The 16,101-nt window shown below is 42.1% G+C and overlaps 1 protein-coding gene across 1 annotated transcript in view; it reads right to left on the reverse strand.

Moving 5' to 3' along the window:
* PPM1H (protein phosphatase, Mg2+/Mn2+ dependent 1H) overlaps window positions 1-15,332 on the reverse strand; it is a 241,547-nt gene extending 226,215 nt beyond the window's left edge. Inside the window, exon 1 of the mRNA XM_028110952.2 lies at window positions 15,036-15,332. Within this exon, the coding sequence (XP_027966753.1) occupies window positions 15,036-15,280 (245 nt within the window). The 5' untranslated portion in view covers window positions 15,281-15,332. The remainder of the gene's footprint in view (window positions 1-15,035) is intronic.
* Window positions 15,333-16,101: the final 769 nt, after the last annotated feature.

Here is a 16,101-nt window from a genome sequence, read left to right on the forward strand (position 1 = left end):
CTAGATGTTTTTCCCTTGTTTTCCCGCAGGACAGTCCAGATTCAGAGAATACCATACGATGCCTCCAACAAACATTTGAGAGGATGGGTATCTGAAATTTTCAAGTACTGTGTTAACTGTTGTGTTCCTAGGAGTTGAACAGATAATTTGAAATTAGCCTATACAACGAAGGTGATCTTTCCTTCATTTGAAATTAGAGGAACTATATCGATTATGTCCACTACTTCAGGTCAATATAATATTTGAGGATTGATGTATATGACTCTACATTAAGTACTAGAGAAATCAAAATGTATATGATAATGCCTATACCCCCTCAAGATTATTCATTAAAATTTAAAGCAATTAAGTAAAACCAAGATGTGTCACCGATTCTCTCTCAAAGGCATGAGTCAATGAGTGCTTTTAGCTCTGAAGACAGAATCATTGTGCAATTCTTCAGAGTAGGGTCTTAAACTAGCCCTTAAGGGTCATTTTTCTAAAAATCAATCCTAAATATGAAAAAGCAATATTGTTTCTTAAATCAGTAAGCCTGGCTTACCAAAACACTACTTTGGTAAAGGATTTTAAAATAAAGTATATAACATTTCTCAAATACAATCTTCAATCAAAACACCGATCTTTTCAAACTATTAAATAATGTCACTAGAAATACTCGAAAGTCCATTTTGAACATTTTCCCCAGAAAAATATCACCTTTTAAATTATGGCTTAACAAAGATTTATTGAAAAGGATAATCATCCCAGGACTCTTAACAGTTCAAAAAAAAAAAAAAAAAAGGTTACCACCAGGGGGGAAAAAAAAATCTATATTAAAACTATATATGGAGGGGCACCTGGGTGGCTCAGTCGTTAAGCGTCTGCCTTTGGCTCAGGTCATGATCCCAGGGTCCTGGGATTGAGCCCCGCATCGGGCTCCCTGCTCCGTGGGGAAGCCTGCTTCTCCCTCTCCCACTCCCCCTGCTTGTGTTCCCTCTCTCGCTATGTCTCTCTCTGTCAAATAAATAAATAAAATCTTAAAAAAAAAACGATATATGGAATACAATGCAGTGTATTGTGTTGATTAAAGATGACAGAGTATGATATTTGTTTACATGGATAGTCATTTATTTGCAGTGAAAGAACTACTAATCTGTAAGTAGAATCATCCCATTTTGTAAATACAAAATGTACTTAGAGATATACACAAATTATCAACTGAAGTTAATTACGAGTGATAGAATTTATGGATAATTTTTACATTCTTCATAGTACTTGTGAGAATTTGAAAGTGCTACAATGAATGCATATCAATTCTGCAATGAGAAAAAAAAGTGTCATTTAAAAAAATTCTGTGTTCCTGACTAATCAAGGCCTTTCTCCATCTTGACAGGTTAATAGCTAAAAATGTTTTTAAATTCTTCTCACTGATAGTCAGTGGATGATAAAAATTTTTTGCAAGATAAATTTTCGCCCAAGGGTCAAAACTCTGCTAGAAAAAAAGGATAATATTCTCAGCACGAGTTTAATTAAACTTGCAGCTGACAAGTATAAGGCCTCTCAGGCAACTTGCAGCCCTTTGCGAGCCAAGAAAACTATTAAAACATAGTTTTCAACAAGGGAAAGGACATCAGGGACTTTGAAATGACATACTTATGGAAGGTGTGACACATTTGAAATCCCAAAGAAAACGATCTTGACACAAATCTGAGCACACCTGGCAGAAAACCCAGGGCTGGTGCAGAAACCAAGCCTGGTGGGAGGGTTTCAGCTTGTGGTCCAGGCTCCTAAAGGATCTGGGAAGGTAGCAAGAGGAAACCTAAACTATTTTAAGTATTAAAGGAAAAAAGAAGCTAATGAAAAATAGACTGTGGGCAATAAGGACTCACACATAAACCCAAAGGTTAATCCTTTGCTTTGGCCGAAACGTTACCAGTTCAATGAGATCATCATCACACACACCCTTCTTGCTGATTAGAAGATACGATGTGTCTGGTTAAAATCCTTCACAAAGGGGGCGCCTGGGTGGCTCAGTTGGTTAAGTGTCTGCCTTCGGCTCAGGTCATGATCCCAGAATTCTGGGATCGAGTCCCACATTGGGCTCCCTGCTTCACGGGAAGCCTGCTTCTCCCTCTCCCACTCCCCCTGCTTGTGTTCCCTCTCTCACTGTGTCTCTCCCTGTCAAGTAAATAAATAAAATCTTTAAAAAAAAAAAAATATTTCAGGGTGCCTGGGTGGCTCAGTTGGTTAAGCGACTGCCTTCGGCTCAGGTCATGATCCTGGAGTCTCGGGATCGAGTCCCACATCGGGCTCCCTGCTCAGCAGGGAGTCTGCTTCTCCCTCTGGCCCTCTTCCCTCTCGTGCTCTCTATCTCATTCTCTCTCAAATAAATAAATAAAATCTTTAAAAAAAAATAAATTAATTAAAAAATTAAAAAAATATATTTCACAAAAGGAGACATCCAAGAAAAACAAACAAAAGGGTCTGCGACAGCGAGACAGTGGGGAGCCAGAACTGGAGGGAATTCACAGCTCCCCCAGAGCTCAGTGAAAGCCCGTGGTGCCTCCGAGGGTGGGAAAGTACCAGGCAGGGCTTCAGGTGGTATACGAGGCAGGGAAGGGCCAGCACTGACTGGATAACCTGGAGCACGCAGACAGGGGGAGAGGCAGGGCCTCAACTATGGGCCCCTGTAATTCCCATCTGACACCTGGATATTTTAAAAATTAAGCACCAGCTGCTGTAGTGCGAGTTGCCAACTCTTTTCTCCCCATTTGCAGCTGCGCTGAATCACCAGCCCAGCTCTGGACACCTGGTTCTAACAACAGGGCAGCATGGCCCCGTTAGTAATAACCACAGGGCAGGGCGCCAAGAGGCCGTGTAATCTGGCTCTTTGACTCTACAGCCTGCTTTACAGGGTGAATGCCATCCTAAAAGGCTGATAAAATTGCTCTTTGTTTTTCCCAAAGATATATTTTAGAGTTCATCCTCATAGGCTATTTATTTGCAACAAAATATTGTAGTTATTTCCTCTTTTATGCTAAAAAAAATCCTCTTAATGGAGTTCTTTCTATAGTAATACCAGTTTGGTTCCCTCCTACTCCTCACATCCTCTTATGTACTATTCATATTCACTGCACCTTAAAATTTGCTTCCTACTCAACATTTTCTTTTATTTTTGCTAGCTGTGTGTTCTAAACATAATTTGTCAACATTTAAAAAGGCATAGAATGGCTACTAGCACACCACAGCGGACTACTTAAATGCAGTAATTCAATAATCCACAGCATTTTTATTTTTTAAAAAAATCAATTTATCACTCGTTTTTTTCTTCCTATGCTTATATGAAAAAAGGTCATAGGGTGAAGAGGCACCTTTTTTAGATAGCTTAAATGTCTATTTGTCAACGGACTGAAAAGACAGGAGAGTACACAAACCACTTCGGTCCTCTTGGCATGGCAAATATTTGATCTCTCTGTCCACCCCTCGGCCCTGTGAGGACTGAGGAAACCCCCCACCCAGCAAGGCTCCATGAGGCCGGGCTTGTGCTAGTCACTGATGCATGCACAAAACAAGACAGTCCCTGCAGGAGCCCACGGGGCTGAGGACCAGCAAATAGATGCTACACTGGCGATGGTGGTCTTCTCGGCCCCCAAAGTCCACTAACTTGCAACATTCCCACTAAAACGTGATTCTGCTTCAGTAAAGAGCTTTGCTAACAGAATCCCAAAGTAAACTTTAAGACGGTTATCTCTTATAAAACCTGATTCATGATTTGTGCCCCATCATTCAGAATTCCTCAGTATACTACCCACTTCTAAGTAGCTATTCGTAGTACAACACAGGATTTATTAACTTTAGAAAAATACCGCCACATAAAATGTACAGATTGGATTTAAGACTTACAGGATTTTCAAAAACGTAAAGATATGAAAAAAGGCACTTTAGAGTTAAGATGGTAATTTGGCAAGATTTGGACTGTTCTCAGGACACGTGCCTATCCTAAGAAAGTCTATTAATACTGAAGAGAACTAACTTTTAAAGCTTTGAAAAGCATCCTTTTATGTAAAACCTGATGTGCCAACATGCCCTTATCGAATTCAAAGCCACCCGATGATTAAGCCTTACTAATTTCCTTTACATAATAAAATATACTACACTGTTCTGTGACATTTTGTTTATAGGAATAAGATATCTTTTTATTAACAAATAACTTCACACAGCAAATGATCAGGTTCAGTGATTCCATGATGGTCACCAGGATCGTGGGACTGCATGAGATTCTGAAGGAACTTATGTTCTCTCTGAGCCTCATTCTCCTCTTTTATTATACATGGAGAACAGATGCTTACATTTAAGTGTACATGACAGGGCCTTAATAGTTATCCAGAGCTATACAGATGTAACTGGTGGCATCATTATTCTCGCTCATAAATAAGGAAGCATAAAGTCCACACAGAGAGAAAATACGGGTAGATAGCACTTACATTTTAGAGCTAATTAGAGAAAACTAAGTCAGAAACAGTATAACAAAAAAAGCACTACAGATTCACATTCCGGAAGACCCAAGTGATCTGACCACACCAGAAGAAAAGCAATTAGGCAGGTACTTCGATTTCCCTAAGCCTCCTAGTGGACAATATCCACCTCAGAAGGAAGAAAAACAGCACAATGGTGTCTTTATTCATCAGCAGCCATTTTCAGGCAACACATTTATCTTTACAAAACAGACACTCCTCACAGTGTTCACCTGCCTGGCTACCCGCTGACAGGAGGAGCGACTCCAGTTTTAAACAAATTTCCTACTGCTTTAATTAAGCAGGAGCACAGCAAAGAGGTCATCTATTTCTCATTTTCAATTTGACCCCATCTAAAGCTCTCAGTTATGTGAATGCCAAGTTATGACAAGCATATGGACTGAGGGATCATTTGCAGGGTGCCAATGGAATAAAAGTTAAATCTGGGTTGGCTCCCCTCACTTGGATGCGGACCCAATTGTTTGGTGGTTTTCTCAACTGAGACTGTCATAGCTACTAATTCTCATTTCTGATTTACCGTGAAAAATACCTTAATAGCATAAATCAAAGCCACTGGACTAAAGGAAACATACACTTAACAATAGACTGATGATGACTAGGCAAGTGATTAAGCAAATATAGCAATATGTACATAGTAAAATCTGGATAGTGGCCATATGGGTGCTAAGAGTATAATCGTTTCAACTTTTCTGCATGTTTGAAAAATTTCATAATAAAGTGCTGGGGAAAAATAACTCAAAACTATAATCACAATAAAGAAGACAGTAGGCCCCCCCGGAAAGACCCTGGCCTAGAAGGAAAGACACTGGTTCTTAGCCTAACCCTAGGAACTCTCAAAGTTTAAAACCGAAAAGTGCCTTAGGAATCCTCTAGGGCAGGAAAAATATGTAATTTTATGGGTTTGTGAAAAATTAGAAAAATAGCAATATCATAGCATTTTCAAAAAAACTAAAAACTGCTCCCTTGCTGAGATTATTTGCCTCCACACTTCTAGGCTTTAAATATCATTTAATGAAATGTTGGCAATAGCTAACAGATTTGGTTCTTTAGGTCACCACTTAGCAGTCAAATCTGATCACCCTTCATATCCTCCTCTCCTACCTTGATGTCTAAGCCCTTGACCTGCCTTCAGCAAGAATCTCCCTACCCGTTACGCCTCCTCTTAGTAATTTTCCACCCACTGATGTCCTCACTCTGCTCATTGGCTATAAATTCCCAGCTGTCTTTGTTGTATTTGAAGTTGAGTCTAATTTCTTTCCCCTATTAAAATGCCCCTATTGCAATAGTTTTGAATAAAGTCTTCTTTACCATTTTAACAAGTGTTAGAATAAACGTTTCTTTACTCATGCCTTTATACAGGTATGTATAAAGGTCTTGGGACCTTCAGGTACAGAGAACTTGACAGCTAATCACTGTGCTTGCTGGAAAGAATAGTTTACTTCTGTCGTATAACTTAAAGGCTCCAAATGCTGAGATTTAAAATTGCCCAGAAGCATTAAAACATTAAAAATAAAACAAACACCCTCCCTGCCCTCCCTTCCCCAATGCTGGCCTCTTTCAACCTTCTTAGTCCACGATTTCATTTTAATTTCAAAGGGTGACACTAAAAGGGGAAAGACTATTGACATAAAATTTTCTTGAGGACAATGACTATATCTTATAATATGGGCCCAGAATAGGACCAATACCTGACACATAGTAGGAATGCAATGATTTCATTGATTGAATGAAAGAATGGAAGTAGGTGAACAGCATTTATTTCCTGAAAGAGGAAAAGTAATTCAAAAATAAATTCAAGGGTTGGGGAGAGGAATTAACCCTCTGTTCAAATTAGACAAATCAGAGAAAACTATAAAGACAACTATAACCACCAAACATTTGGAATTAAAATATATCTTCCTTTAAAAGTAATTTGTCCTTCCTTCTCAAACTTCCAAATGACAGAAGAGGGAATGCTTCCAAACACATTTTACAAAGCCAGCATTACCCTGATACCAAAACCAGATAAGGGCACCACAAGAAAATTATAGGCCTATATTCCTGATGAACATAGATGCAAAACTCAACAAAATATTAGCTAACTGAATTCAACACCACATTAAAAGGATCATACACCATGATCAAGTGGGATTTATTCCAGGGATGCAAAATGGTTCAATACATACAAATCGATTAATGTGATACACAGTAACAAAATAAATGATAAAAACCGTATGATCATCTCAATAGATGAGAAAAAGCATTTGACAATATTCAACATCCATTTATGATTTAAAGAAAACTCACAACAAAGTGGGTAGAGAGGGAATGTACCTCCGTGTAATAAAGGCCACCTGTGACAAGTCCACAGCTGACAACATTATACTCACTGGTGCTAACCTAAAAGTTCTTCCTCTAAGATCAGGAACAAGCCAAGAATATCCGCTCTCACCACATTTATTCAACATAGTACTGGAAGTCCTAGTTAGAACAGTTAGGCGGAAAGGACAGAACAGGATAGGATGGAAAGAAAAGAAAAAAGAAAAGAAAAGAAAAGGAGAGCATCCCAATCACAAAGGAAGACATAAAACTGCCACTATTTGCAGATGACATGATATAAATAGGAAACCCTAAAGACTCCACTAAAAAAATTGTTAGAATAAACACATGCAATAAAGTTACAAGATACATCAATATACAAAAAATAGTTGTGTTTCTATCTACTAACAATCAACTATCAGAAAGAGAAGAAAACAAGTCCATTTACAACTATACCAAAAAAAGGTAAAATACCTAGAAATAAATCTAACCAAAGAGGTGAAAAACCTGTCAATGAAAACTATAAGACATTGATGAAAGAAAATGAAAATACAAATGGAAAATACATATCCACGCTCATGGATTAGAAAAATACTGTTAAAATGTCCAAAGTGAGGGGCGCCTGGGTGGCTCAGTCGTTAAGCGTCTGCCTTCTTCCCAGGGTCCTGGGATCGAGCCCTGCATCGGGCTCCCTGCTCAACAGGAAGCCTGCTTCTCCCTCTCACATTCCCCTGCTTGTGTTCCCTCTCTCACTGTCTCTCTCTCTCTCTCTCTCTCTGTCAAATAATAAAATCTTTAAAAAAAAAAAAGTCCAAAGTGATCTATATTCAATGTAATCCCTATATCAAAATTCCAATAGCATTTTTCACAGAAATAGAACAATCCTAAAATATGTATGGAGCCACAAAAGACCCCAAATGGCCAAATCTTTAAGAACAAAACTGGAGGCATCATGCTTCCTGATTTCAAACTATATTATAAAGCTATAGTAATTAAAATAGCATGGTATTGGCATAAAAACAGACACATAAATAGAACAGAGAGCCCATAAATAAACGCATATATACATGTCCAATTAATTTATCATGAAGGAGCCAAGAATAAACAATGGGGAAAGGTCAGTCTCTTCAATAAGTGGTATGGGGAAAACTGGACAGCCACATGCAATAGAATGAAACTGGGCCACTATCTTACACTATACACAAACATTAACTCAAAATGGATTAAAGACTTGAATGCTAGCTGAAAACATAAAATTCCTAGAAGAAAACATAGGTGTAAGTTCCTTAACATGGGTCTTGGCAACAATTTTTTGGTATGACACCAAAAGCAAAGGCAACAAAAGCAAAAACAAACAAGTGAGACTATCCAAACTAAAAAGCTTCTGCACAGCAAAGGAAACCATCAATAAAATAAAATGAAAAGACAACCTACTGACTGGAGAAAAATATTTACAAACCATATACCTGATAAGGGGTTAATATCCAAAATATATAAAAAACTCATCCAACTCAGTAACAAAAAAAGTCTGATTTTTTAAATGGGCAGAGAATCTAAACAGACAGTTTTTCCAAAGAAGACACAGAGATGGCTAACAGGAACATGAAAAAGTACCCAACATCACTAATCCTCAGGGATTAGTCACTAAAACCACAGTGAGATATTAACTTACACCTATTAGAATGGCTACTATCAAAAGGACAAGAAATAACAAGCATTAGTTAGGATGTGGAAAAAAGGGAACGCTTGTGCTCTGTTGGTAGGAATGTAAATTGGTATGCTATGGGGAAACAATATGAGGTTCCTCAAAAAATTAAAATCTAACTACCATATGATCCAGCAATTCTAGGTATTTATCCAAAGGAAATGAAAACACTAACTCTAAAAGATACCTGCACCCTCACGTTCACTGCAGCATTATTTACAATAGTCAAGACATGGGAACAATCTAAGTGCCCACTGATAGATGAATGGATAAAGAAAACGTGTACGTATACCTATACATATATATCTTATATATATAAAATACATGTGATATATATAGATATATACACACATGGAATATTATTTGGCCATAAAAAAGGAAATCCTGCCGTTTGTGACAACATGGATGGACCCTAAACGCATTATGTTAGGTGAAATAAATCAAAGACAAACGCTATATGATCTCAATTGTGTGTGTAAATCTTAAAACAAAAACCAAATTCATAAAGAGAACAGATTGGTGAATGGTTGGGTGTGTGTGTGTGCGTGCAAAATGGGTTAAGGTAGTCAAAAGGTACAAATTTTCAGTTATAAAATATGTCCTGCAGATGTAATGTACAGCATGGTGACTACAGTTAATAATACTTTACTATATATTTGAAAGTTGCCAAGACTAAATCTTAAAAGCTCTCATCACACACACACACACACACACACACACACACGGTAACTTATGAGTGGTGATGGGTGTTAGCCAGATTTATTGTGATCATTTCACAATATATACATATATATACACAATATATACATATACATATATGGAATCCTTTTACTACACACCTGAAACTAATGCTATGTCAATCATATCTCAATAAAAAATTGTCTTCAACAATATATTTTTAGAGGCACCTGGGTGGCTCAGTCAGGTAAGCGTCTGCCTTCGGCTCAGGTCATGATCTCCATCCAGCTCCCTGCTTGTGGGAAGCGTGCTTCTCCCTTTCCTACTCCCCGCTTGTTCTCTCTCAATATTAAAAAAATTTTTTTAAATATTTTTAGAAAACAATTCTAGTATGCAATCAGTTTTAATTTATCCACTGGTATTGCTGTAACCATAATCAGGAAACACTGTGTGGTGGGACAGTATCAGAGATGCCTACCCAACTGGAGCTGTAACGCAGGAGTAATACAACCGCTCAGAATGGTTAAATCCTCTGCCAGAAGCATCACTAGTCTTTGAAGGAAGCTGATCCAGTTTCCTAAGGGACAGCCCAGAAGCTCCATCCCAGAGGGGAAGACTTCATTATAATGTTAAATCTGAAAAAGGGAGGGTGGGGGGATGGGGTCACTGGGTTACAGGCATTATGGAGGGCACGTGATGGAATGAGCACTGGGTATTATATGCAACTGATGAATCACTGACCTCTACATCTGAAACTAATGGTACACTACATATTAACTAATTGAATTTAAATAAAAGTTAAAATTTGAAAAACTCTAAAAGGGGGAGGAGAGCTTAACTGCCTGCTTTATAATAGGAAATTAATACTTTCTGCAAGCTACCAGAAAGGTAGGTGAAATGTTTTAGGCTACTTTGAACTTTTAACTCATCCGCAAATAATTGCTGTGGAGAGTTTTGTGAAATGAGACACCCCCTTCCACAGTCCATTTCTTTTTATCTTTATGCAAGAAGTGGAGCACCTCAAGATTTTTCCATTGCCAAAGTTAAACAGGAAGTTCCCAGGAAGGAGCTCTGCTAAGAGGTGTAAGAGAGGTGGGTGTGCTAGAGGAGTTTAGAAGGAAAAAAGAAAAGCCAGCGGATTTCTGAGTTTTGGGTCAAGAGAGAAATAGTGGTTTCCCTGTCATCACAACTGCATAGCCAACCAATGTGATTTATTGGTAATTGTTAATTAATACCAATAGCTGGGGAGACAGAACAGCCTACAGATTCCAAAACAAATCTAAATACTTGTGGGCTATTTGCTGGATTTAAACGAGGTTATTTCATCACAATTTTGAACTTTGTGAGACACAAAGAACTTAAAAGTAGCTTTTTGGGTGCTTGTTGTTTGTTTTTTGTACCCATGTCTGGGTCACTTTTATAAGAAAAGTACTAGAAAAAAAAAGAAGTGCATAGAATAGCTATAACCTAACTAAAATTCTGCTGTAATTATTTCTTTCTGCACAAGTAAAAATTGATCATTGACCAAAACGTGAATATGATGCTTTCATACAGACTAGTAGATGTTCTGTGGTATTTTTCACTGCCAGAGTTTCGGGAACAAACCCCATATCCACTTGTATCTCTAAGTCCAGCTGACCACTGATGAGAGAAAGGTTGGACAAACTGGGCAAGAGGAAGTCAAATGGGCTCCCAACCCATTAAAAACTGAACCAAGTTCTAGGTCCTAGAAGCATGGGGACCACTTGGGGGGTAAAGTTGCAGAGAAAGGAAGTAGCTGCCCTGTGGGGTCTCTGGGTCAGACTGTTGTTTTCCATGGCCTCTCTCCAAGCAGTTCTAACAGTCTCAACCCTTAATTTCAAAACCAAACTAAAAAATAAAACTTGCTAATGCAGGTTTGTTTTTTAAGATTTTAGCTCTGTAGATGTTATCTATTAACTGTAATGCTTTACAGAGCCTTACAACCTAGCATATAGCCCTTGAACTCTTCAGCCACAATAGAAAGCTTTTTGAGGAGCCAGGAAATTCCACTCAGCACAATGCCAATAAACTGAATTAATAAGTGAGGGTCTTCTGTTTCTAGATCCTCGAGTCTTGTGAGGCTTGCTTACGCTAATTCTCTAGGTCTATAACCTATTAAAAAAATCTCTTCTTGAAAAGGATTAACAATAAGTGGCTAAAAAATAGAACATCTCTCCTTAATTTTTCTGCCATCCAAAAGGTCAGCACTAGAATTCAACTCTCCTCTAACTCCTCATTCACCGAGTGATGCCAATTCCTCCTCTGGGGAAAGCACAGAAAGTAGCTCCCTTTCTGGAAAGGGAAGCAAACCACTTCTGATTCAGGTCTTGACTCACTAGCATCCCCCTTATCCCCATTCTCTGAGCAATCTTCCTACCAATTCTATCCCTCTCAGGTACCTTCTAAAACAAAGGGAATTCCTCCTTCCAGGAGATACTGTAGCAAAGGGCAGTATTACTCATAGCAGCCTCTGATCCTGGCCCTACAGTCTTTCTCTCCGCTTCCCTATTTCAGCCATTTTGACCATTCAGGATGTGTTTTTGCAGGAAGAGTAAGTATAGTTCAAGGTCTGAGGAAGTGGTACAGCACTTCTGACAGAGGGTTGTGGCAAGATAACATTGGTGGTTAATCCTGGGTACAGATGAATGCACCATAGTTTACTACACTGTAAGAAAGCAGTTTGGTGGTGTGGGCTCTGGAATCATGCTTGGGTTCAAATACAGGCTCTGCTAAGGTGGTAGGACTCTGGGAAAGTTGCATAACCATTCAGTGCCTCTGTATCCTCTTATATATATGTATATATGTATTTCTATTTTATAGAAAACGCAAATGTTACTGTCTACTTTATGATTGTTTTGAGAATCAAATGATATGATACAAATCTGGATAGAGTGAAAGCACTAAACAGTAAGCACCAACTTTGTTAGCTATTACTAGTACTATGCATATATTTTAAAAGAATGTATTTCAATACACATAGAATTATGTATTGACTTGGAATGAAGTCCATGACATAGTGTTTTTCTGAAAATGCTATAGAATAACATACTTAGTAGGAGTCTATTTTTGGAAAGAAAAAAAACACATGATATGTATTTATGAGTGCATCCAAGTAAGTCTAGAAAGGCAGACACCACTGAAACACTAAATTACGGTCATAAGCCCTAGGGAATATGTGTGTGGGGGGGAGGGGCTCCTACATTTGTATATGTACAGGTCTTTGTTTGAATTCACAAGGATGTACTGATGTAGGCAATACTGGGGTCCAGAGCTGATGGCCAATAGAAGAATTTTTGAAACATCCTCGGTGCAAAAAGGTGGTTTTATTAAAGCACAGGGGCAGGACCCATGGGCAGAAAGGGTTGTATTGGGGTTGTGAGGGTTGGCGATTATGTACTTTCAAGTTGGGAGGGGGTTAGGGATAGTGTAAATCTCTAGGGAATTTTGGAAACAAGTTTCCGGGGGGGGGGGCGGCTATTGTTAGATAAAGGTCATTTATTACTGTCTAATAAAACCTTAGTCATGAGACCCTTCAGATGTGTATCTGTGGGCCATATGCTTGCGGGATGATTGCTAACATGTATCTTGGGGAATAGAGATAAAGGAATTTCCAAAGGAATTTTTCTATGTTAAAGTAGACTTATGGGATCCTGGGGGGTTGGCCTAAGATTACCTCTTGCTCTTAGCAAAGTGTCAACATCGGGGCAGTTGAGTTTCTAGAGGAAGGTCACTCTGCCTGTTTCAAGGACTTGTCAGTGGGCAATAAGCAGCAAGGAAATTTAATTTTTTGTTTTGCCCCCGTTTCCCACATCATGTACTACTTTTATAACCGATTTTTAAAATTAAACAGCGGCTTTCTAACCTTCAATTTGAACATTTCTCACTTCAGGGTCTAGGAAAAGGTGAACTTCTTAGAGATAAGGAAATGGAGGCCCACCTAGGAGGAGGCCGAGCCCCTCAGTTCCATCTACTCCGGCTACATGTCTCATTTCAGATTCCCTTATGTTCTTTACAGTCCTTGGCACATCATGTGCCTGCCAGAGGACCCAAACATTCTGAAACCGGTTGTTTTATTCCCCTTTCCTTTTCTCCCTATTTGGGCCCTCCTTTTATTGCGACCAAGTAGCTTTCACATGTGTTTTAATATCTTCCTTCATACTTCTCAGAACTTTCTCACCATTTGTCTGCTTGTCATTCCGTCCCTCAGACAGATGCCCCTGCCCTGGGAAACCCACTGGAGTGACAACTAGCCAGGTAGTTCGGGTTTTCTGGCAGGCACAAGGGCCCCCACCCACACAACTGTAGGACTTAGTGGAGTATGCTTTAAAGCTGTTTTGCTTGCAACGCGTCTAAAGGGCCTTTTAAACATTTTTTTTTTTAATCTCATTAAAGAACCGGTGTTTGGTATGTTTGGACAGGACAGGTGTTTATTTTTGCTTTGGCTTTCTCCTGGAAGTTACAACGCTATCTTGTACCTCCCCCCACACGATGTTCTCTACCATACTTGTCCTTTATTATGTGTTAATCTTTATTGTTTTTAGCAACCTGCGTTCTCACTTGTCTTCTCACCATTTTTCACACTCCCGTCGCCTATCCCTATTCACGTTTTCTATTAAAACCCATGGAGAAAAGGTTATATGGTGAAAAGGGAGATTCTAGTTAGGGCGTCTTCCATGCCGTCTCTCGCACCGGAACCCGGAGCTTCGGGAACCATGCCTGCCAGGGGGTATCCGGGCCACCAGAAAAGGGTCAGCATCAAAGCGCCCAGGCATCGGGAGAGCCGATTGGTTCCCGGGCGAACCAATCAGCGAGCGACGCTGTTCGCAGATCGGGGAGGGCCAAGATCATAGAGCGGATGGAGTTAAAGGAAAAGGGCCAGGTGTGCTAGGCACCCGGGTTTTGCGTGCACTTGTGCACCCATCGGGTCATTGTTAAGCCCGGATCTCTGATCTCCTAAATCACACCCTCCGAATTTCCCAGTTTCATAACGCTGAGTAGGGAGAAAAACATTACTTATCCTACCATTCATAAGATGGTCATCAACAGTCAATGGAGGCGTAGCTGGGGGTCGGGGTGGGGGTAAGGCCATTAAAATCCTCCCTTCTTTCCCAGTTCCACTCCAGGTCATCAACCTAACTGAATCAGTTCTTGAAATAGTAAATCATTCAAACGTTCGCTTAATCGCCAAAGCTGATTACCAAAATGCTATCGTTAGACACCCGAAATAAGTTCCCCTCCCCGTGGATTGGGGGAACTAGTACTGGCATTTACCGAACGCGCAGGGTTTTACTACCTGCTAAGGGAGAAGAGAGAGGTCTTAGGCTAAGTCAGAGAAACTGAGCCCTTCTGAAATGTGCAACCTCGCACACGAACGCGCCCCCCCCCCACCCAAGCGCAGTGACAGCTCCTCCCAACTCTACCCCACAAACTTCATGCGGAGGCGCAAAGATTTTTGGGAGGGTGGGCGCTGATACCAGATTTGCCTGCTGTGCTTCAAACTTCAGCAGAGCTGTTCTACGCACTTTCTTCCAAGTGTCACAACCCCCGGACTCATGGACCCGTCCAACCTTAGCTTTCCCACGGTCAGTGCTGCCACCCACCATCTACCACCCATACCCAGGCGGGAGACGCTGCGTCCTTGGGGATGGGGGAAGGGGGAGTGGGAAAAGAGAGGAACGGCCAGTGTAAGAGGTCCCCGCCAAGGCCTGGACGCCGGCAGCCCCTGGAGGGCCTGGGGCCGAGGAAGGAGAGGAGGGCTGGAACCGTGCGGGGAAGGGCCGCGAGGAGAGCAAGGGAGCCGCCGGTGTCGCTACACTCACTCTGCGTAGCCAGTGGCCCAGGGCAGCCGCCGGGTCTCCTTGAGGATGAGGATGGGGCGGGCGATGTGGTCGGCGCTGCACTCCACCTCGTCCTGAGACAGCCCCAGGAACTCCGGCCGCCCGTAGGGGAAGCGCAGGGGCAGGTCCGAGCCTCCACAGCCGCCGCCGCTGTGCTCGGAGCCTGAGCTGCCAGCCATGATGCCGCCCATGAAATTGGCCACGGCAGATTTCACTCGAGTGAGCATATTACTCCGGCGCCCGGCAGCAGCGGTGCGAGCAGGAGGCGGCGGCGGGGGCCCGACGAGGCGCAGCGCGGGGCATGCAGGCTGCGGCGGGCGCCGGGCGCACGGGCAGCCGGGCCGCTGGGGCGCGCCGCGCGGCTCCCGGAGCCTAGTGCTGCAGGGGGCCGGGCCCCGGCCTCCCGCGCTCCGTGCCGCCGCCGCCTCCCCCCGCTACACTTCCGCAACGGAGCGGCATGGAGCGGGCCGGCCGGGCCCGGAGAGACGCCGCGCGCTCCGGGAGCGGCTGGGCGACCGCAGCGGCAGCAGGTCCCTTCCCCGCCCTCTGCGCTCGAGTCCTGCGTGAGCGGAACTGAGCCCACCCGGCGAGCCGGCAGAGCCGGCGCGGCTGCTGCCACGGCTACCGCCGCCGTCGAGTCATGTGATAATCAGGCTGCATGGGCTCGAGAAGCTGCTGTGGCCGAAGCTCGGCCCCTCCCCTGCCGGCCCAAGCAAGGCTCGCCCCGGGATCGTGACCTCCTGGGGGAGGGGGGAGCCGGGCTGGGTCGGTACCTGGCTGAGGGGATGGGGGCGCTGTGAGCCGAAGGCCGTACACAGGTGTTAGGGGAGGTCACGTGGAGCCGGGCGAGGCCAGTTGAGGAATCCACTCGCTGAGGAATGCTTGCCTACTACGCCTTCGGGGAAAGGGGAGACAGGTGGAATCTTGATGGGGCGACTGCACGGGGGGACGGCAGTGGAAATGAGAAACACCTGGTGTAAAAGACTTTTCAAAGCTGAAACTCACAAGGGTTGCACAAGAATTATTTAAAAGTTTTCCCCTAGGCATT

Source organism: Eumetopias jubatus, unplaced genomic scaffold (genome assembly GCF_037043125.1).
Source record: "Eumetopias jubatus isolate StellerSeaLion01/CBP00866 unplaced genomic scaffold, mEumJub1_p1.0 scaffold_8, whole genome shotgun sequence".
NCBI lineage: Eukaryota > Metazoa > Chordata > Mammalia > Carnivora > Otariidae > Eumetopias > Eumetopias jubatus.